Here is a 24,126-nt window from a genome sequence, read left to right as displayed (position 1 = left end):
ACGCTCCACCTTTACCTGAACCGCCCCCCTTCCTCTTCCTCTTTCTCATTCCCAGCATTCCTGTGCAGATTTAGTAAACTCTTGAAAACTATGGGAAAATAAATCCAATGCCTCTCAAGACCCACAAATCTGGAAAAACACGAGACCTCGTTTCTGTTGATTTTGAATATTATACCGTGTTATGTTATGGAAATCTTGTTGAAAATTTAAGGCACGATGCCACTAGCTTTCTGCTTTCTGCCAAAAGCTTCATAATTTGGTTAATTTCGATTTAGGGCCCCTCATGGTCCCTTTAAACGCTCCTGCTCACAGAGCATATCGCGTTTACTCCTTCTTCCTCCTTTGCTCACTCCACCTCTCCCTCATCCTCCTCCTCCTCCTCTGTCTGCTGCAGACAGACGTTAGCGGCCTGTGGTCGAGACACCCTGAGGAAACAGCGACGCACCATTTGCTCTGTGTGAATAAATAAGACCATCTGTGAGCCTGTGTGACAAACTGGTGATTCTGAGACCACTGGGTGTCACCTAAACAAAAGCACCGCTGGGAATTTAGGAAAAGCACAAGGAAACTTAACATGAGCGGCAAATATCCAACTTCGTCTGATTAGCACATTGAGATGATTTTATTATTAAGGGATACGAGTCGTTGACTGTGGGTCTGTGTGTGCGACAGATTAAGACACAAATCTTCTTGGTCCTTTCCGATGGACGGATGTAATGGTAAACAGGAAACAAACAGAATTCATATAGAGCTTTTTTTAGTCTTATCGACCATTTAGAAAACTTTGCAGTTCAAGTCACATTCACACACACATTCAGAGAGCACTTCCACACACAGGGCTTTTTCTTGCCCAAAGACAGAATGCAGAGTGGAGGAGCTGGGGATCGAACCCCTGACCCTCTGGATAGTGGACGGTAATTATCCATTTTCAGCTTGACCCTGTTGACGGACGGTTAAATATTTAACAATAGCGGTGATGGGCTCCTTCACACACCAATCTGGTCTGTTCCACTCTCGGCTGAGCGTTTCTAACATGCTGCGGTGACTGTGATTACATCATTTCCTCTTAAATATGCCGTTTTGATGAAAAATTAAAATAGACGTGTAACTTCATAGCATCAAAGGACGTCTCAGGTTTTTATCTTTTCATCAGAGCGGTTGTTTTTACCCGAGCAACGCGTCACTATAGGTTTACTGTGAGAAGTGCCACAGCAGGCCGATGGCTGTGAATGGATCTAATTGGCTGTTAACAGCAAACTTAGCTCTCTGGTGCACCTCAAACTCAGGACGGAGAAGTGAGGAAAACTGGGTGTAGTTGAAGACTTGTCTCACTGGGACCCATCGAGGTGTTGTAATTTTATATGGTCGACTTTATAATTACATTTGATTTGCTGGGTTCTCAGACCGAACATTTTTTACAAGCTTTCTGTTTTGAAACCTCGGCACAGTTTGCGTCCATCCGTCTGGAATTGGACGGCAGGCGACACAACATCTCCACGTCTTTGAGGAAGTTACAACTTGAAGCACGCATGATTTACCAAAACTTAGCATTTCACTAAAGAGAAGCTGAACAACCATTATTTTAAAGGAACAGACAGAGTTAAAAAGTCCAATGTCTTCCGCACCATCGTACGTGGAGCGATCTGTGATATTGTTATTCTTCATTGGTCACGAGCGGTTCGATCTACGTCTTTCAATACACAGCCTGACACAGTGCCTTTGAGCAATGTGAGGAAGCCATAGAGGCAAACCACAGCGCAGACTGAGGGTGGAGGAACAGACTGTTTGACCTCAGCGTGTGAAGCTGGAGACAGGATGTGAGACTCTGTGTGTGTGTGTGTGTGTGTGTGTGTATTGGTTGATGTGATGTTAAGCTGTATTCTGTATACCTGGAGTGCGTGTGTGTGTGTGTGTGTGTGTGTGTGTGTGTGTGTGTGTGTGTCTGTGTGTGTGCCTGTGTGCGTGTCAGGTTAAACTGTGAAATGATCGCGTGTCCTGAATCCTTCTCTTGACTCAGCTCCATCATGTCAACAGTCACTTGTTTCAGTTGCTTGATAAATGTGAGGAGAAAAGCAGCCAGTGTCTCTGCTCTGGTTGAAACTGAGCTTCCCTGTACCTGCTGTGGTTTGGCCTGTCGCCCGTTCAGCCTGGCACAGTGCTTCCTTTTTTACATTAGACCTACGTGTACAGTGTTGGCCACTGTGGACACTCACCTGCTTCTATATCACATCAGTGTCAAAAGAACTTTTTAGATATTCTTTTAATTTTCTGCAAAGTTCTGTAAAAGAAGATAAAACTTCAGAAAAGCTGTTTGCAAATGCACCTGAAAAGCCTATTGAATACAATATATAATATAATAATATACTGTACAGGGGATGAGGCTTCTCCACTTCCTCCCACTATCCAGGAAGGAGGCTAAAATATCTCGGATTCAAACGCTGCCATCTTGTATCTGAGGCAGAGTCTGTGCAGTAGTGATCAGTAAATCAGGTCAGGAATCGGCAAGAATGCAAATCCGTTCTGATATCACACCTTTAAAGTATTTTTGTAATTAAACCGCAATTTTCTTTTTCAGGAAATCACTTCTTCTTCCTTGTCCCAAAACGTACTGTTTTTTAGAGCAGCAAAGAAGAAGTGAGTTGCGGTAGTGCAGCATTAGCCAGAGCTACATGTAGCTAGAAACTCAGCAAGTCAAATCGAGATGTGTTCCATATGCAAGGCTTCAGTTTGGAGCTATTTAAAGGACGTAATTGTCTGGATTTATTTATTTGTGTTGGTAGAGTTGGTCTCAGCTGCCAATCATGACGTTTCACTCTGTTTTTATAGCATCAAGTACAAATCAGAAACAATTTTTGACAAACATTTATTAAACATCTACTCTGACTAATTAGTTTGGTCCATGTCCCATCCACTAACATGGAGCACAAGCCAAGCTTATTTTCGGAGTTTCCATCGATATATAAGCGTCACAGACAAATTTGACTATTTGATTTCTGAAGGTCACAGTTTCAGCTTTGTTATTCCACTTGTTTCGCATATTGAATTAAAACACTGTGTCTCGAACAGGGAAACTGTTCCTATGAGTTTCCTCTGTTTAAAAATGATTGTTTGTGTATAATGACACGTCTCTTCTCTTGCATTGTCCCACAGACCCGGTGGACGTGCTGCGGGCTCTGCAGGTCCCCTCGCTCCCTGAGGGCGTGAAGAAAGTCCCCGGCTTCTGCACATCCCGTCGCTCCGGCAGCCCCGACCATGCTTACCGCATCACCAAGAAGGCCCAGATCTCTGCCCCCACCAAGCAGCTCTTCTCAGGTAGGCCGCTGTTCAAACTCCCACAAGCTCCGATATTAAAATCTCAGTTCCATGCTTGTTTTACTGCAAAGAGGAAACTGGTGAATCATTGTTGCACTGGGACAATGTTGGAGGTAAGAGACTTTATAAAACTTTACTTTTTGCGTTAAATATAATCAACATCACTTAAATTAATTAATTGATTCAAAGCTTGAAAATAACTCCACCAAATGCACTAGTACAGCCTATTGTTGTCTATAATATTACGAACCTACAGGAAGATTTAGTATCTCTAACAGGAGAGTTTGCTCAGGAAAGAGAAAACACTTTGAAGAAATGAACGTTCCTGTGGAGAACGTTTAACTACAGCAGGGCTTAATATTTAATATTTAAGATGAATTCCAGAGTGAAGAAACCTGTGATCATCATTATATAGGATTCTCTTCATGTTTAGATGTATTTCAAACTGAGCTGTGTGGAGTTTACTGAGGTTGATGCTTCACTGCCTCGCTCCTGGATATACCGTGTAATCATGTGTTGCGCATCAGGAGCTGAGTTAAACTGTGTGGGAGAGCCATAACAAATTAACTTGAGAGTACAGTCTGACACCCTGGAGTGAGGAGAGAGACGACAAGGTGCCACTTATGTGGTTGTGAAGAAATCCTCAAAAGTCAAAGCTGATTTTGACTCATTTTCTAAGGTTTAGTCTTCGTTCTCCAGCTGTTAACACCTGTTATTACGTGTCCTCTGTTCCAGCATCACATGGGACTTTCTTTCAAAGTCGGTTCATCCTGACTCAGATCTCTGACTTTAGAAACTTAAAGATAATCACATTCTCTTATCCTCCACTTGTTCCCCTTCCTGTTTGAGAGCTATCTCTTTCTTTTCTTTCCTAACCCTCCATCTCCTGCCTCCCTTCTCCAGGTCCAGGTCTGACACCCTCCCACTGTTTACCTACAGCACATACTGATCTTTTTGTTCGTCTCCGTTCTCCGAGGTCACGTCTTTTAAACCCTTCCTTCTTTCATCGTCTCCCATCCCTCCCTCATCCGTAGGTCGTTTCCCGGAGAACTTCTCCATCATGGCTCTGGTTAAGGCCCAGTCTGGTCTCCAGGCCTTCCTTCTCTCCATCTACAGCGAGCAGGGCATCCAGCAGCTGGGAATCGAACTGGGACGCTCGCCTGTTTTCCTGTACGAGGACCAGAACGGCAAACCGGCCCCTGAGGACTACCCACTGTTCAGAGGCGTCAACCTGGCTGATGGCAAGTCAGTAACCAGCGACAACCAGTTTGTGACTGGTTGAGATGACACAGTTGGGGTTGTGTGGTTGTGATTGGCTGTGGAGTGTGTGTATGAGGGTTCTCCAGACACCTTTATAATTAGGCCTGTGCTCACATGACACATTTATTCGCCTTCGGTTCGTCCTCCTTGTCTCTAGGTGGCATCGCATCGCTATCTCTGTTTCCAAGAAGAACGTGACCCTGCTGCTGGACTGCAAGAAGAAGATGACCCGCGCTCTGCCCCGAGGCAACCACGCAGAGGTGGACACCAACGGCATCACAGTGTTTGGAGCCCGTCTGCTCGATGAGGAGGTTTTCCAGGTGAGGACGCTCACACAGAAAAGTGCTGTTGTTTTATTTGCACCCAAACACATACTTGAGACTGTTGAAGGTTTTGAAAATAAATAAATGAATCATCTATGATTTGAATTACTGAATATTTGCTGTATTTTAAATACATTAGTACATCTAAGTACTTTAGTTCTTCACTAGCATGTAGAGTGTACAGTTGTTTGAAGTGGGAAGCTGTGGCTCAGGAGGTAGAGCGGGTTATCCACTGACCAGACGGTTCGATCCCTGACTCATCCTGACAGAATGAGTGAATGTGACATGAAGAGTAAAGATAATTGTAACGAGAAGTTAAAATAAAAAAAAGCCAAGATAAAGACATTGATAAACTTTATTGATCCCACCTCAGGCAAGTTCACTGTTACAGCAGCACATAGTCAAAATCAGGAAGACAAGGGAACACATGGAAATATTAAATAGGCAATTAAATAGAAAATAACACTTAATGATAATACAGACAATATGGACATAATTGTATTACTTTTATAATATATAATTTATAATGCAGTGGCACAGGATCATTGCATGAGGGTTTGTGATCTATATGTTTACTATCGCTATATAAAGATGTATGTATATATATACATATATGTTATTTACAATAATATATGAATAAAATTGGTATATAAATATATATAAATAGGTTAATTTCACAATAAGAGGCATACATGTGAAATCATTTCATTGGTGTACAATAAACAGATACAAATTCCAGTCGTCTAATGTGCAAGGAATGAACCCAACATTGAAGTTCATATGAAAATGATATTCTAGATGAACGCTGTGTGTCGTTGGTCCAGTAGTCACAGTGTTGTGTAGTTTCTAGGGTGTTGACAAACAGCTGATCAGGGTCAGACTCTGCAGTTATTGGTGACTGATAACTGATTCAGTGACTGTAAATACGATGTGAACATTGTTAATGCTGTGGTTTGATGCACATGGTTTTGTTAATCTGTATTTCTTTACTCTCCACAGGGAGACATCCAGCAACTGCTGATCGCCTCCAACCCGCAGGCTGCCTACGACTTCTGTGAGCACTACAGCCCTGACTGTGACTCCCCTCTGCCCAAGACCCAGGCTCAGGACCCCAACACATACGTGAGTAACACCAGCACAACATGAGTTCATACACAGTGTGGAATCAACAACCTGCTCCCCTCTGCAAAAGTGACTGATCAAATACAATATGCAGCCTTTAAAACGTCACACGGGCACCAGTCTAACTCGAATCATTCATAAAACTCTCGGCTCATCTGTATCAAAGCTGAATCTGTGGACTTTGTTTTCCTTTCTGTGGCACTTACTTAAAGAAAGGAACTCATAAAAACAAATAAAGTCCAAATATCTTTGTGAGGCAAGGCTCCATCTTCCTTGAAATGGAAGAAATGGAATGGGTTCCTCATTGGACCATGTCTCACCCCTCCACAAAATTTCATAGAAATCAGTTCAGCAGTTTTTGCGTAATCCTGCTAAAAATAACCAAACACAGATGAAAACACAACCTCCGTGGTGGAGGTAAAAACCTGTAACACACTAAAGGAAAGGAAAGCTGGAGAGGCATCATATGTCAGATATGACTCGTTTTAGGAAAGCTGCACAACATGAAAACGTCTCAGAGCGTGAAAACAAAGGTCACAGTGAAGAAACCAGCTAAAAGAAAAGTCATCTGATCGTGTCATCAAAGTGCTGCTCTTCCTCTCTGTCTTCCTCGCGCTTCTCCGTCATCGGCAACAGTTTGTATCCATCCGCTTTCCTCCTCAGTCTGTGTGTCCCTCAGGTAACTTAAGAAAAGCAGAGGCCTTGTCTCATCATACACCTGTACAGATGGGCCGTCGTTTCATACGCAGCGTTTGTTACAGCAGTGGATTAGTTGAAGCATTGGAACACAGAAAGGTAGGGGAAAGAGGATGATACAAGCCAACGTCAATGTCCTCCCCAATTCTTCTTCTTGGCTTGAGAAAGAGAATTTGTTCAGTGCATAAAACTTAAATTCTGATTGGTTTTCTGCTTAAATTGAGAAATCAAAGGATTTGGCATGAAGATGGCTTAAGGTGGAGCCTCTTACTTACTGAGACTGGTTTGTGCACACTACATGTATATTATTAGTAGTAGTAGTAGTGGTAGTATAATTAGTATTTTTAGTATTTTTAGTATTATTATAAGCTTTGCGAGCTCTCCCTCATTCCCTTTTCCTCTCAGTAACATTCTGATATTTGGAAGCTGACGGTTCCCCGACACCAGCAGCAGTGATTTTCATGTGCATTCATTCATCCAAAGTACATGATCTCTGCTTTAAGTATACGCATGCCAGAACTTCAATCAGAATGTCAGACGCTGAACAGAGATCCGACACGTCCCAGACCCTGTCATGTTGATGCTGTGGAGATGAATGAATATAAATCACCGTGGTTTTATTCATCGGCTTCTCCCTTTGCTTAATTGTTTTTGCTGTTTTTTCATTCGTCGAGGTCGTCTGTGCACAGACATTTTTAATTATCAACACCTTTTGACGAGCAGCACAGACTCGAATGAATGAAAAAATGAAAGCTTTGCATTTGTTCTCTTGCTGTCTATCACCATGTTTTATTTTTTCCCTCTCTTCTACTTCTACATCTATATTTATCCCTCTGTGGCCTCTGTGACCCCTCATCACCACCCGTGTCCCCCTCTTTGTGAATTCCTCTCCTTCTGTCCATCTCACTTTCATGCACCCCCCTCTTCTCCCATCCCCTGCCAAACTACGTCTCCCTCCATCCTTCCCATCTTTCAATCCTTCCATGCCTCCACCTCTCTCAGTACTTTGATGAGGAGCAGGATGACCATGAATACCCCTATTATTATGAGGAAACAACTGGCGTTCCCTCCTCCTCTGCGTCCCCCTCTCCCCGACCTGGGGCCCCCAATCTACAGGTAAAGAGGGAGCAAGAGAGAGGGAAAACACGAGCTGGGTTTGTGGAAGGGACGAAGAATGAGAGAGAAAGGTATTACAGCAACAACGGAGGCTTGATTCATAATATCGGAGTAGCTTGTCAAATATTTCAATGTCAACTACATTTATTTAATTATTTTCTCCAAAATATTTGTGTGAAATCCTGCATTCTAACTCTCAGCACAATATATGCCTCTCTCATCCCTCATCACTCCATACCTCCCTCGTTTGAATCATGTCTCACCTTTTCTTTAATCCACATTGAACTCTCACACATCTCATCTCCGTCACACAGGATTAACTTTGCTCCTTGTGATTTTATCTTGTCCTCGTGTCATTTACATGTTTTCAAATGTGTATGTGTCCAGATGTGGGCAAGTGGGGGCACTAGGGTGGGATAGGTGCAGCTGTGTTGTTATGCACACATGTGCAACCCCCCCACCATTCTTCTCCACTAATTTTTCCAATATTTACTTCTTACATCTCATCCTGTTCCACCTTAAAGGAGACATATTCTTTACTCGAAAAGGTTCACATGCTCTAATGTTCAGAAAACATCACTTTCCTCAAAGTGTCCATAGCTGCAGCTCCTCTTTTCAGCCTCTGTCTCAAACACTTGGATTTAGCTCCTGTCTCTTTAAGAGCCCTTGAGGAAGTATCAGCCGGACGACTGACGAGGTGTTTCAGGACCTTCAGTATTTTATGTGCTGGAGAGAAGCTTCCTCCACCATCGTAAATTGGATAATCATATATAGTTAGAATTGACTCTTACTTAACATTACATAAAACCAAATAATTAAAGTGCCTTTAATGTCAAACTGATCTCATGCAAATAGAAGTGAGCATCAGAAACAAATGAAAAGTGCAGAGTAGCCTTTTCTTAACGCCATCTTGGTCAAATAGTCTTTGCACATACATTTTCTTTTCATTTATATGTGTACATTTCCTAGGATTGTTTGAATTTTCCAGCACTCATTGCATGGTCGTTCATGACAAACTCCACTCAGTTGGTTTCACAGACAAAAAACCTACAGACGGATTTGAAATGCTCTCTGAGCAGGGCATGTGTCTGTGTTGTCTTGTTAGTTGCATGACAGGAAGTCACCGCATGCACCTACTGAACGTCTGCATCATCGGTTTCCACACGGGAATATTAATGCACATGTTTATGTGTTGGTAAATGTGTTTGTGGTTGTGCATCATACATGACACACACGTATGCCACATGTCTGTCTCCTCTCAGTCTGTTCCTGTTCTTATTGCATATTTGATGAGTTCATATCCACAGTGATGTTTTCCCTTCACACTATATGGGTGATATTTGTTTACAGTGTTACTTTGCATGTATTTTTATCATAGCAGCACGAGAAGTTATAATTAATCATGCACAGTCATTTTCATTTTGTGGTTTATGTGACTAACATGTACTTGCATGAAAACCTGGACTCTATTCTCCTTCATTTGCACGGCTAAATAGCAGCGAGCTCGTCTGTCTTGCATTTGAAATGCTCAGTGCATTATAAGCTGTGTGTGTGTGTGTGTGTATGAGGACAGCAGGTCATGTTTTGTGTGTGTGTGTGTGTGTGCAGTGTGTGTGAGTTCAGCACCAGCTTCACCTGACCAGTCACACCCTCAGTGCCTCTGCCAAACCACAGGCTCAGTTCTTATTAGCACAAAGATGCTGCTTTGTCGTTTTAATATTGGGAATGGCATTACTGGAGAGATCAGCAAAAAATCACTTTGGCAATCCAGCAATTCAAATAACTTGTTTTATATATGTGTGTGGATTTGATTTGTATTTCTACTTGTACTAGTACTTATTCAGTTGTATTTATTAAAACTTGTAATAGTCCTCTGCTGTATCCAGTAATGCCTGTACAGTCTCAGTAAATCATCCAAGCCTTAGCCATCTTTATGTCATTGTTTCTCAAAACATCCACTCTTGTCTTTCTCTCTCCTTCTGTCCATCCCTTGTTTGTGCTTTTCATCCCCCTCCCAACCCCTCCATGTATCTCTGTCCTCCTCCACTCCCTTGCTCCCTCTTTGTGAATATGCACTTGTACATACTAAACAACATGTCAACCAAACAATAATCTCGGATATTAGAAGAAGGCGGTCAATGGAAAAGCAGCCCCCACTAAAACCACCCCTGTCAAAGCCAAACCCACCCCGAAGCCGGTCAAGACTGGATCATTCAAACTTGTGGTTAAGCCACCTATGCCCGCCAAAGCTCCCAAGTCTGCCACAGCCAAGTCGACCAAAGCAAAGCCCACTGCAGTAGAGATCCTCTTGTCTAAGATCAAACCAACCGCACCAGCTAAATCCAAGCCCACGGCTGCTCCGGCTAAGAACGGCAACGGTAAAGCAGCTGCTGAGAAGAAAGCCAATGGTGCAGCCAAAGCCAATGGCAATGGAAAACCAGCTGTAGCAAAGGCTAATGGCAATGGCAAAGCTGTAGCCGCCGAAGCTAAACCTACAGCTCAGGCCAAGGTGAATGGCAACGGAAATGGCAAGGTTGTAACAGAGAAGAAAGTCAATGGTAATGGAAAACCATCTGCAGAAAAGAAAGTCAACGGAAATGGAAAAGTTACTGTTGTGTCAAAGGTCAACGGCAAAGCCACAGCAGAGAAAAAAGCCAATGGAAATGGCAAAACCACCATTGAAGTTAAAGAGGTTAAAGTCCAAGTTAAAAGCAAAGCTGAGAACAAAGTCAACGGCGAAGCGAAGGCTAACGGAAAAGTTATCACTGTGGTAGAAAAGAAGGTCGTGAGTAACGCTGCTGCAAATCTGGCAAAAATTGAAACCACTACAAAGGCAAAGACTGAGAAAGTTGTTAAAGTAGAAAAAATAGAGAAGACTGTGGTCAGTGCAGCTAAATCAGCTGCTAAAGTCGAAGCCACCAAAGCACCTAAACCCACAAAAGCATCTAAACCTGAACCTACAAAAGCGGCAAAGGCTGTGGCGACCAAGGCTCAAGCAGCAAAAACCCAAGTGAAGGCCGAGGTCAAAGAGGTCACCAAAGTTAAAACTGCGGTCACCAAGGTCCCTCTGGTCAAATCAACCGCAAGCACGAGCAAAGTCGTGAAGAATGTGGTCGAAAAGGTTTCCATCCCAAAGAAGGCGGCCACGACACCAACCCCGGTCCGGCCCACTCCCCCCAGACCCACGAAATCCAAGGTGGTGTTGGACATCAATGTCAAATCCCTGCACAAACCCTTCCCACCCTTCGGCAAGACCGCGCTGAGTGGAACCGTCGTCCAAGCGAAGAAAATTACCAACGGTTATCAACAGGTACAACAGGAGGGCTCAAGATTGGGTCGGATTGTCCAGACCCGTTATGTCCCATCTATCCCATCTGGTTTCCAGCTCTTTCCACCATCCAGGGTCTGCAACTAAATTCACATGTATGATTTTTTTCCCATGTGAGGGGTGAGGGTCTCTCAGTTGGTGGATGATGATGTGAATTTTGCTGTGAATCCTTCATGGTGGACAATCTGGTCTTCAGAGTGGAAGCTGGTTCATAACGAGCTGGACGACTTCTCCTCTGTTTATATATCATATGATCTTCACGATCGGCCCGACTGCTGCATATGATATCATACAGCGGTGCACAATGAAGCATGGCTACTTGTACAGTTTGACTGTCCTTTACTTCACTTCATACTCCCACATTCAAGCTGCTGAAGCTGGATCTCAGAAACCTGAATACACTCCGTCGCTCTCCATCTTTCTTTTTCGGGGGAAAACCAGTCAAATGAATGAGCATGGATTGCAATGGCACAGACACTAAACCTGAAAAAACACAAATACTGTCACATTCTACACACATGCAACACAACGACTCTCCTCTGTCACCCTGTCGTTCTCTTACTTTGTGTTTCTGTTTTTGTTTGAAGTTCCTGTGTTTCCTCTCTGACACCTGTCTCCCTGTCTCTGGTCATATTTCTTTCTAAATATGAATAAATCAGCCTCACAGAAACTACAAAAGCAGGTTTTACACCTGCTTTCCGCTCACACGTTTTATTGTATTAACAGAATCATGTTCTGTGAGGCTGCTGATTTGGGTTGTTTCCTCTGTTTTCTGGTCTTGGGTGAAACTAGACATCCCAAAGCATCACGTTGTGATGTTTTCACCTGACGGGATGGAAAGAGGCTCTCAGTCCTTCCTCCAATAAGAGCTGACTTCACCCTCTCATGAATCTCACCTAAAAAGCCAAAACGGTTCAACAATGCAATGAAAAGAAATCTCAGCAACACAATCTCAGCGACTCCCTAAATCTTGCATATGGCAAAAATTTATAGTCACTGAGATGCTGAAATTTCTTTTTAAAAAATGGACTTTTACAACTTTGAAAATGTGAGTTGCCAGCGAACATTTGTTTGCGTCTGGCGAACCACAATTTTACGATGTGTTCCATTTTCATCTTTTAACTCGTCATTACCAACAAGCAGACTTTGAACTAACCAAGCTCTTCCAATCAAATCTGCTTACTTCCTCCCTGCTCCCCACTTCCTGTCACCTTGACCAATCAGGATGTAGACACTGAATATACCGAGGCTGGCCACACCGCTACAGAGACTGATTATTACTATGAGGAGATGGTCCCACAGCCAGAGGGTGAGGTGACTGGACATGAAGAGACCCCTGTGCAGGTAAAAAGAAAAGTACACACGACATGAAATAGTCAAAGAAGAGCGACTAGAGAACATAAACCAAATACAGAACACACAAGTAACTTAAACACCACATCTTTCTTGGTTTGCACATCAAATCTCAGAAGTTTACATTTAGCAGACGGTTGCAAAATCACAAATAAACCATCACCTCAATGCAAGAGACTTCCATCGCCTAAAGGAGTCAACGGTGTCACACATGTGTGGTGGTGAGCCCAGTCCCTGTAGTTTAACCGTAGTCCTGCGTCTCTTCTAACCACACGTCACTGTTTTGTTGGCGCCGACGCCACGTGACAAGACAAAAGAGAAAACCTCTCTCAAAGGATAATGCACCACATTCATCTGAACACGTCATCAAACATTGTTATGTGACGCCCCTTTTGCCTAACAACAAGATGCCTGTTTTGTTCTCATTTCGAGACTCCTGGTTGATCCGTGTGTGATCTTGTCGTAAGAACAAAAGTCTTGTGAAAAGGGGATTCACGTGGGAATATTTGATAAGCAAAGCAACAAAGGCAGATGAATATAATGCATTCTCGTTTGAAACCTAACCCTCAAGAAACTCAGAACAAGTTTCTGATTTGTTTCTAGCAGTTTGCTAATTTTGACAATAACCAATATTGTCTTTATCATTATTATCATTTTATCAATATTAGCTGACTTTGATGACTCTGTTTTAGTTTCCAAGAATGTTTTTGCTGCTGTTGTGGTTAGAGATGTGTTATCGGTATATCTTAGTAACAAATATACTCATCATTCACGATTATTTGTGGCACGTTTTCATATTTTGTATTATTCCTGTCTAACATGAGATAACTGCACAGCTTAATTCCACTGGATTCATTTTTGTATATTTTGCAGTGGTAAGTAAAATAGTCTGTAACGTAGTGTTTTGCTTTGCATAGCTTAGCTCGTAGCAGCAGCTTGTTTTCACAAAGTGTTTCACATCAGATCTGTGTCTGCACAACATTAAGCCAAACTTTTATAATGCCAGACAAATCATTGGGCGACAGGTGATCACACACACGCTGATGATGATATACTTTGATGGAAACACCGACTATTATAAGCTCAACAGAAGACGTTTAATAGAAGATGTAAGATCGCAGGATGAAAACGCTAATCCAGAATTCAGATGAGAAAATGGGAGTTACGGCACGACGGACTGATAGAGTCTGTCAGATGTCTTTTTGTTTACTGTCCCTGTGTCACTGTTCATTTGCAGAAGGTAAGACTCACGTTTTTCTATATATGCCCCTCTCTTCCACTCTGATCCTGTATTTCTCTTCCCTGCACTAACACTTTCCCATCATACTTAACTCCCCCTCCTCCATCCACTGTCCATTCCTCTTCTTCTTGATTCATCCTCTCGTAACCCCTCCACCTATCCCATCGTGGCTTTCGATAAACCCCAAACCAGCCCCAGGTGGAGCCGACGTTGGTGGGAGAGGAGGTGGATGCCACCAAGGCAGGCGGTGGGGGCGAAGACGTCTTCACTGAGGAGTATGTGACTGGGGACGTGGGCCTTAAGGAATACGACTATTCCTACAGGGACTACAATGAGCCGTTAATGGAGACTGGAGAGCTCGATGCCAACATGGGCCCCGCCCTGTCCGCTGTGACAGACGAGGGAGGCGTAAGTAGTTTTGCTTCAGAGGCAAAAAAAAAAATCCATTTCAACCAACTCTGAATCCCAATCTTTGCCAAAATGTCAAATAGCTTGTTTGAGTTTGCCGTCATTCAAAAGCCATTGTGGAGCCATATGTTATTTATTTATCGCTGAGACATATTGACCCTCTTATTCATGGTGACTACCTGCAAAGACTGGGAGGGAGAATATAACCATAATTACCACTTAAACTAGAGATGAGACATAAACTCCTGAGGAAAATGTTTACTGACGTTATAAAGCAAGTGACAATTAGAGTCATTTTCTCATAGACTTCTATAGAAACTACCAGTGGAGTCGCCCTCTGCTGGTCATTCCAGAGAAATCAGCTTTCTGCACTGGCTTCACTTAGAGTCTACGTCCATTTTGATTCACAATCTATGATCGGCTGTGAACAACCTCTTTAGTTTACGACCCAATGTGACGTTAATAAATTAAAAACGGTCACAATGTAAAGTCTATTTATAGATTCCGTTTCATACTTGGCAAACTCAACCAATCACAGAGAATCTTTAATTTGAATACATTTAATTACAAATACTTTAAGGACCAAAACGATTCCTCACATGTTGGTTGAAAAGGGTTTTATTACAGGACCCGAGGAAGAATAGCTATTACCACGGTATCGGCTATTTGGGATCCTAATGAACATAAAGGATAACTTGAATGTTACATACACTGCATAAAGAGGCATTATGAAGTGCAGCAACACTCTGCTTGCTGCATCTTTAGTTCTGAATGCCATTCATGTCAGTGTATAGCTTCATGTAGAGCTGCTAAGCCCAGACGATTCTCTGTATCCACGCAGACAATGTTCTGCAAGTAGTGAGAACCATTAAATCATCGGTTTTTGGACGAAGCAGGTTATCATTCTGTTTTCTACACTGGTGTAATAGAGTGTAATGTAATTGTCGGTTTAGTTTTACAATGTGTGCGACTATCTGTACTGACTGTGCCGTGTTGTTGGCTACATGTGTGTTTTCCTCAGGCTGCTGTCAGAGGCCATAAAGGAGAGAAAGGAGAACCCGCTGTCTTGGAGCCTGTAAGTTACAATAATAATAATAATAATAGTACTATTGGTTTATAGAGCACTTTTCTTATCAATGTTACAAAGTGCTTTACAAGCAAAAAACAGCAGCAGACAGAACAAATGAGACTAAAGAACATGAGCAGAGAAAATAGAACAATAGTACATACAACAATCTAAGTTCATTAGATGAGGACTAACGCAGACTAACGCAGATGAAAACATAACCTCCTTGACGCAGATGATAAACAGGATTTATCAGTGTAAATTAGAGCAGATGTCAATCATTTGTAAAAACGTTCATTAAAAGTTTATGTAAACTCGTACGACCTGTCCCCCATCATATGTCAGCTGCCGGTGTCTCCAGAAGGATGTGTACTGCAGTGTGTGTACTTGTTTGTACTTGTTGATCCTGCATTTTATGTGTAACTTTTTGATTTTTGCAGGGTATGTTGATTGAAGGACCTCCAGGATCTGAGGGACCTGCTGTAAGTTGTTTTTTTACTTATACCTTTATATTAGATACAATCTCTTCTAGGTCAGTTCCTTCGTTCTTATTTACAGAATTAGAGTAATTTGCCTGTTGACAGTTTAACATAACATTGACATTATTTCTGGAGTGTGAGTTGAAAATCTGAACACCTCCTCTTTCAGGGTCCGACCGGCCCCCCCGGCTCCTCTGGACCTCCCGGTTCTCTTGGCGACCCTGGCGAGAGGGTGAGTGTTTCTTTATCTGAAAAGTCGGTGCACAGACAAATCCGAGACATTATTGGTCATTGAACATGAACTTTGAAAAAATAAAATGAGCTGCATCCCATCACCACCACCCGTCAAGTTCGCTGCCCCTTCTCTCCACTCCTCAGGGTCTTCCTGGTAAAGCTGGTCTGCCTGGAGCTGACGGAGTCCCTGGACCTCCTGGAACCTCTGTCATGTTGCCTGTGAGTCACCTTGAAATTCAGATTTTGATGGTTTGCTGTTTTGTTTTTTTGATTGAATCATGAAAACTGGCCACACTGGTGCCGACCACAGCTCCACATTTCAAATCTGTCTTTTCTCTTTGTTGAGGTAATTGTTCATTAGATGATTTTATTGTTAATACATTAAATTCAAATATTCCTTTAACTTTTTCCCTTTTCTCTGTGCAGTTCCGTTTTGGTCAGAGTGGAGGAGATAAGGGTCCCGCTGTTTCCGCCCAGGAGGCTCAGGCAGCGGCCATCTTGTCTCAGGCCAGGGTCAGTCGTCACTTTTACATTTCCACTGTGGATATCAGGTGTAACATGTTCTAAAACGTGCATGTTAATCTTAAAAATGTTTGTCATGGCTAAAAAGTTGTGTCAGGGGCTTATGAGTCTTCACATTAAAAGCTACTATTCAAAGCTGATTGTAAAATAATGTTAATTGGTTAATAAGTTCTGAGTAGTTCTAACAAATTTTTCAAATGATTCCGACACCACGTGAACACACACTAACTTCGAAACATTACAGACATTTGAGCTGAAGTTCTCTTTTATTATTTAAATTGTGTGTGAATGAGATTTTCCTCCAGCAGCCATGTGCCTCTATGATCATTGATTGTGACGTGTTGTTGTCTGCAGATGGCTCTGAAAGGACCATCTGGACCAATGGGATTCACTGGACGCCCCGGACCCCTGGTATGTTACCAGTCACATATGACATATCACTTTGACATATGGTTTTGGATTTTAATCATGTAAATGGTTTCTTATTACGTGTTTTTTATTTTTGTTTCTTGAATGCAACTTCGAAGGATGAAGAGTTTTGATGATGATGATGATGATGATGATGATGATGATGATGATGATGATGATGATGATGATGATGATGATGATGATGATGATGGTTTCTGTTTCAGGGGAACCCTGGAAGTTCTGGCCTGAAGGGAGAGGGTGGGGACCCTGGTCCTCAGGTAAAAACTCAACCTGAACTGTCACCTCACAGCAACAATCAAATCACTCAAATAATTATTTTACATCAAATCATGTGTTATTAACCCTCTCTTTCAAATTTCACTATTGTGTATGTTATTATTAAACTTATATATACATATAGATATATACAGTATTACCATATGACAGACATTTATCACAGTTATCTGATTCATTTGTCAGGGCCCCAGGGGACCCCATGGTTTGATGGGTCCTCCAGGCAAATCAGGAAGAAGAGTGAGTATAAAAAAAACAGTCAAGTCTCTTTATTTCGTTTTTTTAATGTAAAGATTATAAATTTGAAGTCATTAACTCAGGAGCCAACACTTAACGTGTGATCACATCGTTCCTCTGCTTGTGTCCTGACAGGGCCGGGCTGGAGCCGATGGTGCCAGAGGAATGCCCGGAGAGTCTGGTTCTAAGGTAACGTCTCTGGTGTCATTCGCTAACGGACGTCACCAGATTAACAGACATGCATGGGACAGATCTCCATTCATGAAAAATTAAATCTGTCAATTCATACAAACTTGTACTTGAATTTAAATATATACATTTTTCTTTGGATGTCTTCTACATATTCTCAGTATTAAAGCAACACAATGAACCATTTTTACCTTAAAGCTGCTTGATTAGAGTTTGATGTTTCAGTGAGTGTGAACAAGGAGAAAGTTTCCTCCTTCACTCCCTGAGCGTCTGTTCTCTGTAACTCTGGTGAGTGGGTTCCATCTCCTGTGAGAAGAACTGACTGAGAGTCACAGCTTCAACTGTCAATCAGCTGTATTTCTACCTCCTGCGTTACAGTGATAATTCCTCACATGTGTGTGTCTCTCTCAGGGTGACCGTGGCTTCGATGGTCTTCCTGGTTTGCCCGGTGACAAAGGACACAGGGTGAGCATCACAACGCCACATACGCAGACTCAGACGACAGTGTGACCGCTCAGAACACGGCAACGACCTTGTCTTTGAACATGTATAAGAACGTGAATACTTGAATAATCTGTTCGTAAGCAGCGGTGAAGAGTTTTCTGATCCCTCACTCCTCAAATCGTTCATCTCCGCAGGGTGACACAGGATCCCTGGGACCCGCAGGACCTCAAGGAGAGGACGGAGAGAGGGTATGACGTGTTATGAGAAAAGAATCTGACTTGACTCCAGCGGCACCGTGTGTCACTCGGTGTCTCTTTATAATCAGCATCTTTCCGCCATTGACCTGTTGTTTCTGTGTGTGGTTTCCAGGGAGACGATGGAGAGGTCGGACCCAGGGGTCTCCCAGGTGAACCAGTGAGTGTTTCCATGACAACTCTGCTGATTTTAAATTTCTCCTTATTGTCAATTTTCCCACGCAACTTATCTTGACTTCTGGGAAAATATGTGTGTGTTTCTTCACTAACGCGTCCTTGTGTGTGTGTGTGTGTGTGTGTGTAGGGACCTCGTGGTTTGCTCGGACCCAAGGGTCCTCCTGGAATCTCTGGACCTCCTGTGAGTGCAAAAATGTTCAAACTACATTGTTCCACTGTTGTTTTGGCAGCGCTGTTTAACCGCTGAACATCCACAGCACCTCCCGAAACAACACTGAAAGACGGGGATGTCCAGAAATGTAAAAATGATCATGTACCGTTCCAACAGTCGCCTCAAAACACCAAGTATCACCCAGGATTCAAGCAGCCAAATCCACAGGATCCATTTGACATCCACACATTATATTTACATGTAGAGTGGTAGAGCTCTTTTGTCTCTCAATGTTTGTCTTTCACTAAACTTGTAAACCTTCAAAATCTGAACCAAATTGAGTCCTAAGTAGATTTTCAACCTACAAGGAATTTGCTCTGGTGTTTGGTGCATTAGGAAGATAGTAAGTAGAAAAATACAGGCAGAAAATAAAGCAAATTCTAATGTACAAGAGAAAAAAGTGGGAAAAAAACTATAAAATAAATTAAATGTATAAAAATGAATGTACAATATATTAAAGAAAATATGAAAATATGTGACATGCATCACAGACATGAATCTGTATAAATAGGCAGAGTTCCTCTTTGAGCAGATCTAAAGATATACATTTAGATATCAGGGTTTTCAACCTTGTGTTTTTGTTTTCTCATTGTTGACGTTGTCTTTATTTGTCCTCTCTTCCTCTCAGGGTGTGCGAGGAAACGACGGGCCCTATGGTCCCAAAGGAAACTTGGTCAGTGTCACTTCTAGTTACACTCTCAACCTTATTATTAAGCTTTTGAATCAGAAGAGAATTAGTAGCATAACTTGCTGTGATGACACCAAATCTGTGATTCTCTCTTCCTCATGTCTCCTTCTCTGTGATCTTCAGGGTCCCCAAGGAGAACCAGGACCTCCAGGTCAGCAGGGAACCCCAGGAACTCAGGTGAGACAGAGGAATCGTCGTCATTATCGAATACATGTGACTCTTTCACCACTAAGCTGTGTGACAAAGAGCAAAGACGTGCTTACACAAAGGAAACTGTCATATTAAACATGTGGATTTATTCCATTCATGACTCTGATGTTTAATTAATTTTTTTTTCTTATGCAGGGAATGGCAGGACCTCAGGGAGCCCTTGGACCTCCAGGAGAGAAAGTAAGAAAGTCGTTCTGTCCTAAAAAGATACAGGAAGTTAATGTGAACATGCTCCGCAAAGCATTGTAAAAATGTAGTGGAGTAGAAAGCACAGATCTGGCCCCTGATCAGTGCAACTACTTTACGATCTGTGTGGATGAGAGACATTATCGTCCATGTGTTGTTGGTGCTTGTCGAAGCCACCGTCTGGATGTGGAGTAGAGCTTTCTGAGATACATTTGGATTTCTGATCAGCGAACAAACTTTATCCAGATATCAGACATTTGAAGTAGATATCGTTCATGGCTTCTTCTGTCCACTAAATGATGTCACTCACCTTGTCTTCCTGTCCATCAGGGTCCCACAGGAAAACCAGGTCTGCCAGGAATGCCCGGTGCTGACGGACCTCCTGTACGTTTGTCTCTCCCTTTATCTTTTAAATAAATATAAATCTATGAATTAAGTTGAATCCACCAGCGCAGGACGTCTTTATGAAGCTTGAGCTTTCTGTCATCTCTTCTCAGGGTCACCCAGGGAAGGAGGGGCCTGCTGGCACCAAAGGAAATCATGTGGGTGTCAATCATAACACCATCACAGCACGTCGCCTCCATCTGACAAACGCAATTCAACAATTACATTTGACTCTAAGCAGGAAAAAATATACTAAAACCGAAATAAATAGATTAAAATGCATATCCAGAGTAAAGTCTTGGTGCAGTTACTTAAATTGTGTTGTGTCTATTTTGCAAAATATTTATTGTGTTGTTAACTGGTCCTTCTTCTTTTGACCTTCTCCAGGGTCCCAACGGTCCTCAGGGTGCTATCGGCTATCCTGGCCCTCGTGGCATCAAGGTTGGTGCAGTTCATCTTTACAGAAAGCAAATACAAAATGACCTCGCAAACACAAGACTTTGGAAATTCTTTGGAGTACCATTGTCCTGATTATTGAATCCTTTGATTGCAGGGAGGACAGGGAATTCGTGGCCTGAAGGGACACAAGGGAGAGAAGGTAAGTGATACACGTCTCTCACTTTGGAAATAATGTCCCTTCAATGACGATTGATGCACAGTAGAAAAATGTTCCTTTCAATAACAAGGTTCATATTTTCTTTTGCTGCATGTTTATATATATTTTTTACGGTTATTTGTGTTTCTAGGGAGAAGATGGTTTCCCTGGAGTTAAAGGAGATTTTGGCTCCAAGGGAGAGAGGGTAAGATGGAGTAACCGATTGGTTCATTGGTTCGTTCATGTAACGATGAATTGATCTTTAGATATTACTCTTGCTATGTTGTGTTGATTATTTCTGACGGCTGAGCTTTTGTTCTGTGTGCTGCTGACAGGGAGAGCTCGGAGTACCAGGACCCAGAGGAGAGGACGGTCCAGAGGGGCCGAAGGGTCGTGTCGGACCCCCTGGTGAGATCGGACCACTCGGACTTGTTGGAGAGAAGGTACGACACGTTGAGCACGGACGAGATAACATGAACTGCTCTTTGCAACATGAGATCAGCTCCCGATGTTCTGAGCAGCGTCGTTTGCTGTTTAAACTGAAAATTAAGATGATATCCATTAATTTCTTACGATATTTTTCATTTCCTTTAAATCAAGGGAAGGCCTCTTTGTTATAATACGTTTGGCAAGGAAATGTCATCGTGCTGCCCTCTTGTGGTTGTTTGTACATTTGGTGAAACAGATTTTAAGATTGTACCAAAAGTATATTTGAATGAAGAATGTCCACGGCTGCCTTACACTCAGTTCATTGCATTTTAATGTGATTGTAATAAAATATCATCTCGTATTACAGAATATAATCATCATTATTGGCAGTTCTTAATACAAACTTCTGTGGAAACGTCAGTAATCTTTAAGCAAAATGGCATCTGTGTGATTCAGGTTATTAATGATGTGATCATGTGATTCCAGGGTAAACTTGGTGTACCTGGACTCCCTGGATATCCTGGAAGACAAGGACCTAAGGTGAGAGAGACACCCCCCTGGCTCGTCTATTCACTGACTGCATCTCCGTCCTCGTCCTGGTGTAAAACTGTGCTGATGTTGATTTGGTTTGTTTAGGGATCCCTCGGATTCCCAGGTTTCCCTGGTTCAAACGGCGAGAAGGGAACAAGGGTGAGTCGGCAGTTTTTGATTAAAGCTATAAAAGTTCTCACAGTGATACAGACTCTTTATCTAGACTGAAGTCTTGAGCCTCTTGAGCCTGTAATTATTCTTGTTGTATTTTTCAGGGTCTTTCTGGCAAAGCAGGACCAAGAGGACAAAGAGGACCAACGGTAAATTTCACTCTTTGAACTTTTGAACGTTTTGTTTCTGCTGTGATTTGATGTGACCCAAAATCTGTAGAAAAACATGTATGAAAAAGCAAAGTGCTTTGATCGCCCCCTGGTGGTTTGCTACAGGACAGGTCATAAACCCTGCCTCCTCCATGTTAGCATCTGGGACATGGTCTAAACAAAAATATATTTTCCCCTCGATGGTTTCTTTCATTTTAGGTCGTTCTTATCACACTGATGTATCTTCAAGTGTTCGTGTTCATAATTAGTTATCTGACAGAAACGGGTGAAGACACTGATCTCTACTGCACAGGCTCCAAATGACGTCATCACTGCAAGATGGCAGAGTTCTTATCCGTGATATTTGGGCTTAATTTCTGGATAGTAGGAGGAAATAGAGATGTGTCATAAACTGTAGTGACAGAGAGCGTCACATTTAATTGCTCCTGACTGACGAAGGCTTTTCTCTGCTTGTGACCATCAGGGCCCCAGAGGGCAGAGAGGACCGAGGGGCGCCACCGGGAAATCAGGAGCAAAGGTTTGTCCACACCTTTCATTTTTAAATGATCTAATAATTTCACAGAAAATTATTATCTTTAGAAAATTATTCTCTATATATTTAGATGTAGAAATGAGTATTTATACATTCTGTTTATTAAATGTCATTTTCATTTTTTATTTCCTAGGGAACCTCAGGAAGCGATGGCCCATCAGGTCCTCTCGGAGAGAGGGTAAGCTCTTCATTTTCACTCCCTGAAATCATTTCCTGTTTGAGTTGTGGGCGTCATATATAACATGTTCATAAGACTGTTTGATGACGTTATATGTTGTGATTATATCGTGTGTTGTTGTCTCACCAGGGATTGCCCGGGCCCCAGGGAGCCAACGGTTTCCCCGGACCAAAGGGACCTCCTGTAAGAAAACCCTCTATCTCCAGTTATATTTTATTGACTGTATCCGTTTGATGTGGAATCACTTGGCTGTTAATCATTCGTGTTTATAGGGAAAACTGTCTTAAAGTAGAGATCATCATTAATTGATATTTGATGTTTCCTCACAGGGACCACCAGGAAAGGATGGGCTGCCTGGACACCCTGGCCAGAGAGGAGAAGTTGTACGTTTAATATATTTATTTTTAATATTTATGGTTTATTGTCTTTTTATTGATCAATTATTCACATGTTCAAACAATTTATACCATTTTTTTTCCCTTTTAAACAGATGCAAAAATAATAGAATAGATAAATAAGGATCCCATAAGGTGTACAAGGCAGAAGGATATGTCTATATACTATTAATCCATATTATAGATTTCTGGTATCTGTCCAATGTTGACATCATGTATTCCCTCTACAATTTCTTAACACACAAAACACAAAAGTTTATTTATTTTTATGCTCCTCTACCTGTAACCTGATAACTCTCGTCCCTGTGTTTTAATTTTTACTTCCATTTGCAGACATTTTGATAAGAAAATGAGGCAGGTTGGTTTTAAGAGAAATCAGGGGGAAATAAATATGCACCTGACACACTTTCCTTATATCTAATCCAAGCAATGACTTCACGGTCACAGTAATCTCTAATAACTGAGTTTATCTCCTGCAGGGTTTCCAAGGTAAGATGGGTCCACCTGGGCCTCCTGGAGTCGTTGGACCTCAGGTGAGTTTCATAAACTCAGTTCACAAGTTTGTAATACGACAAATCAGCTGGTTTTCAACACAACACCACAACCTGTTCCTCTTTTTGTTTTTTGTTTTTCTCTACACAACCTATCAATTCCCTTTGTTTCCTCTTTCCTCTGCCAACATCCTCGTCTCCTCTCTTTCTCTCCATCTCCATCTGTTTCTCCGTCCACCCAGGGTCCATCAGGAGAGACGGGCCCCTTGGGCGAGCGCGGCCATCCCGGACCCCCGGGTCCACCTGGAGAGCAGGGACTTTCTGGTCCCTCAGGAAAGGAGGGCACCAAGGGAGATTCTGGACCCCCAGGAGGCCCCGGAAAAGATGGGCCCTCAGGACTGAGAGGCTTCCCCGGTGAGAGAGGACTTCCTGGAACCCCTGTGAGTATGACCTAAACAAAAGTAAACACAGTGTAGATTATCAGGCTGATACT

General features: G+C 42.4%; 1 protein-coding gene across 4 annotated transcripts in view; it reads left to right on the top strand.

Moving 5' to 3' along the window:
- The window catches only part of col11a2 (collagen, type XI, alpha 2), a 42,753-nt gene that overhangs the window by 9,275 nt on the left and 9,352 nt on the right, over window positions 1–24,126 (top strand). The window contains exons 2-39 of one of the 4 annotated variants that reach the window (XM_035182551.2): window positions 3,151–3,312; window positions 4,347–4,557; window positions 4,730–4,892; window positions 5,895–6,017; window positions 9,955–11,139; window positions 12,382–12,501; window positions 13,943–14,158; window positions 15,180–15,233; window positions 15,665–15,706; window positions 15,873–15,935; window positions 16,082–16,156; window positions 16,364–16,450; window positions 16,814–16,870; window positions 17,092–17,145; window positions 17,348–17,401; window positions 17,534–17,587; window positions 17,999–18,052; window positions 18,226–18,279; window positions 18,401–18,445; window positions 18,590–18,643; window positions 19,302–19,346; window positions 19,485–19,538; window positions 19,707–19,751; window positions 20,088–20,141; window positions 20,255–20,299; window positions 20,529–20,582; window positions 20,695–20,739; window positions 20,888–20,941; window positions 21,072–21,179; window positions 21,652–21,705; window positions 21,802–21,855; window positions 21,972–22,016; window positions 22,501–22,554; window positions 22,703–22,747; window positions 22,877–22,930; window positions 23,077–23,130; window positions 23,622–23,675; window positions 23,876–24,073. In XM_035182551.2, coding sequence (XP_035038442.1) covers window positions 3,151–3,312; window positions 4,347–4,557; window positions 4,730–4,892; window positions 5,895–6,017; window positions 9,955–11,139; window positions 12,382–12,501; window positions 13,943–14,158; window positions 15,180–15,233; window positions 15,665–15,706; window positions 15,873–15,935; window positions 16,082–16,156; window positions 16,364–16,450; window positions 16,814–16,870; window positions 17,092–17,145; window positions 17,348–17,401; window positions 17,534–17,587; window positions 17,999–18,052; window positions 18,226–18,279; window positions 18,401–18,445; window positions 18,590–18,643; window positions 19,302–19,346; window positions 19,485–19,538; window positions 19,707–19,751; window positions 20,088–20,141; window positions 20,255–20,299; window positions 20,529–20,582; window positions 20,695–20,739; window positions 20,888–20,941; window positions 21,072–21,179; window positions 21,652–21,705; window positions 21,802–21,855; window positions 21,972–22,016; window positions 22,501–22,554; window positions 22,703–22,747; window positions 22,877–22,930; window positions 23,077–23,130; window positions 23,622–23,675; window positions 23,876–24,073 — 4,043 coding nt within the window. The remainder of the gene's footprint in view (window positions 1–3,150; window positions 3,313–4,346; window positions 4,558–4,729; window positions 4,893–5,894; window positions 6,018–9,954; window positions 11,140–12,381; window positions 12,502–13,942; window positions 14,159–15,179; window positions 15,234–15,664; window positions 15,707–15,872; window positions 15,936–16,081; window positions 16,157–16,363; window positions 16,451–16,813; window positions 16,871–17,091; window positions 17,146–17,347; window positions 17,402–17,533; window positions 17,588–17,998; window positions 18,053–18,225; window positions 18,280–18,400; window positions 18,446–18,589; window positions 18,644–19,301; window positions 19,347–19,484; window positions 19,539–19,706; window positions 19,752–20,087; window positions 20,142–20,254; window positions 20,300–20,528; window positions 20,583–20,694; window positions 20,740–20,887; window positions 20,942–21,071; window positions 21,180–21,651; window positions 21,706–21,801; window positions 21,856–21,971; window positions 22,017–22,500; window positions 22,555–22,702; window positions 22,748–22,876; window positions 22,931–23,076; window positions 23,131–23,621; window positions 23,676–23,875; window positions 24,074–24,126) is intronic. The other 3 variants (XM_047344140.1, XM_035182553.2, XM_035182554.2) reach the window with 3 other exon arrangements.

This window comes from Hippoglossus stenolepis, chromosome 17, assembly GCF_022539355.2.
Source record: "Hippoglossus stenolepis isolate QCI-W04-F060 chromosome 17, HSTE1.2, whole genome shotgun sequence".
Lineage (NCBI taxonomy): Eukaryota > Metazoa > Chordata > Actinopteri > Pleuronectiformes > Pleuronectidae > Hippoglossus > Hippoglossus stenolepis.
The sequence above is the reverse complement of the archived record's forward strand: the minus strand, read 5'-3'. Positions and strand labels throughout refer to the sequence as shown.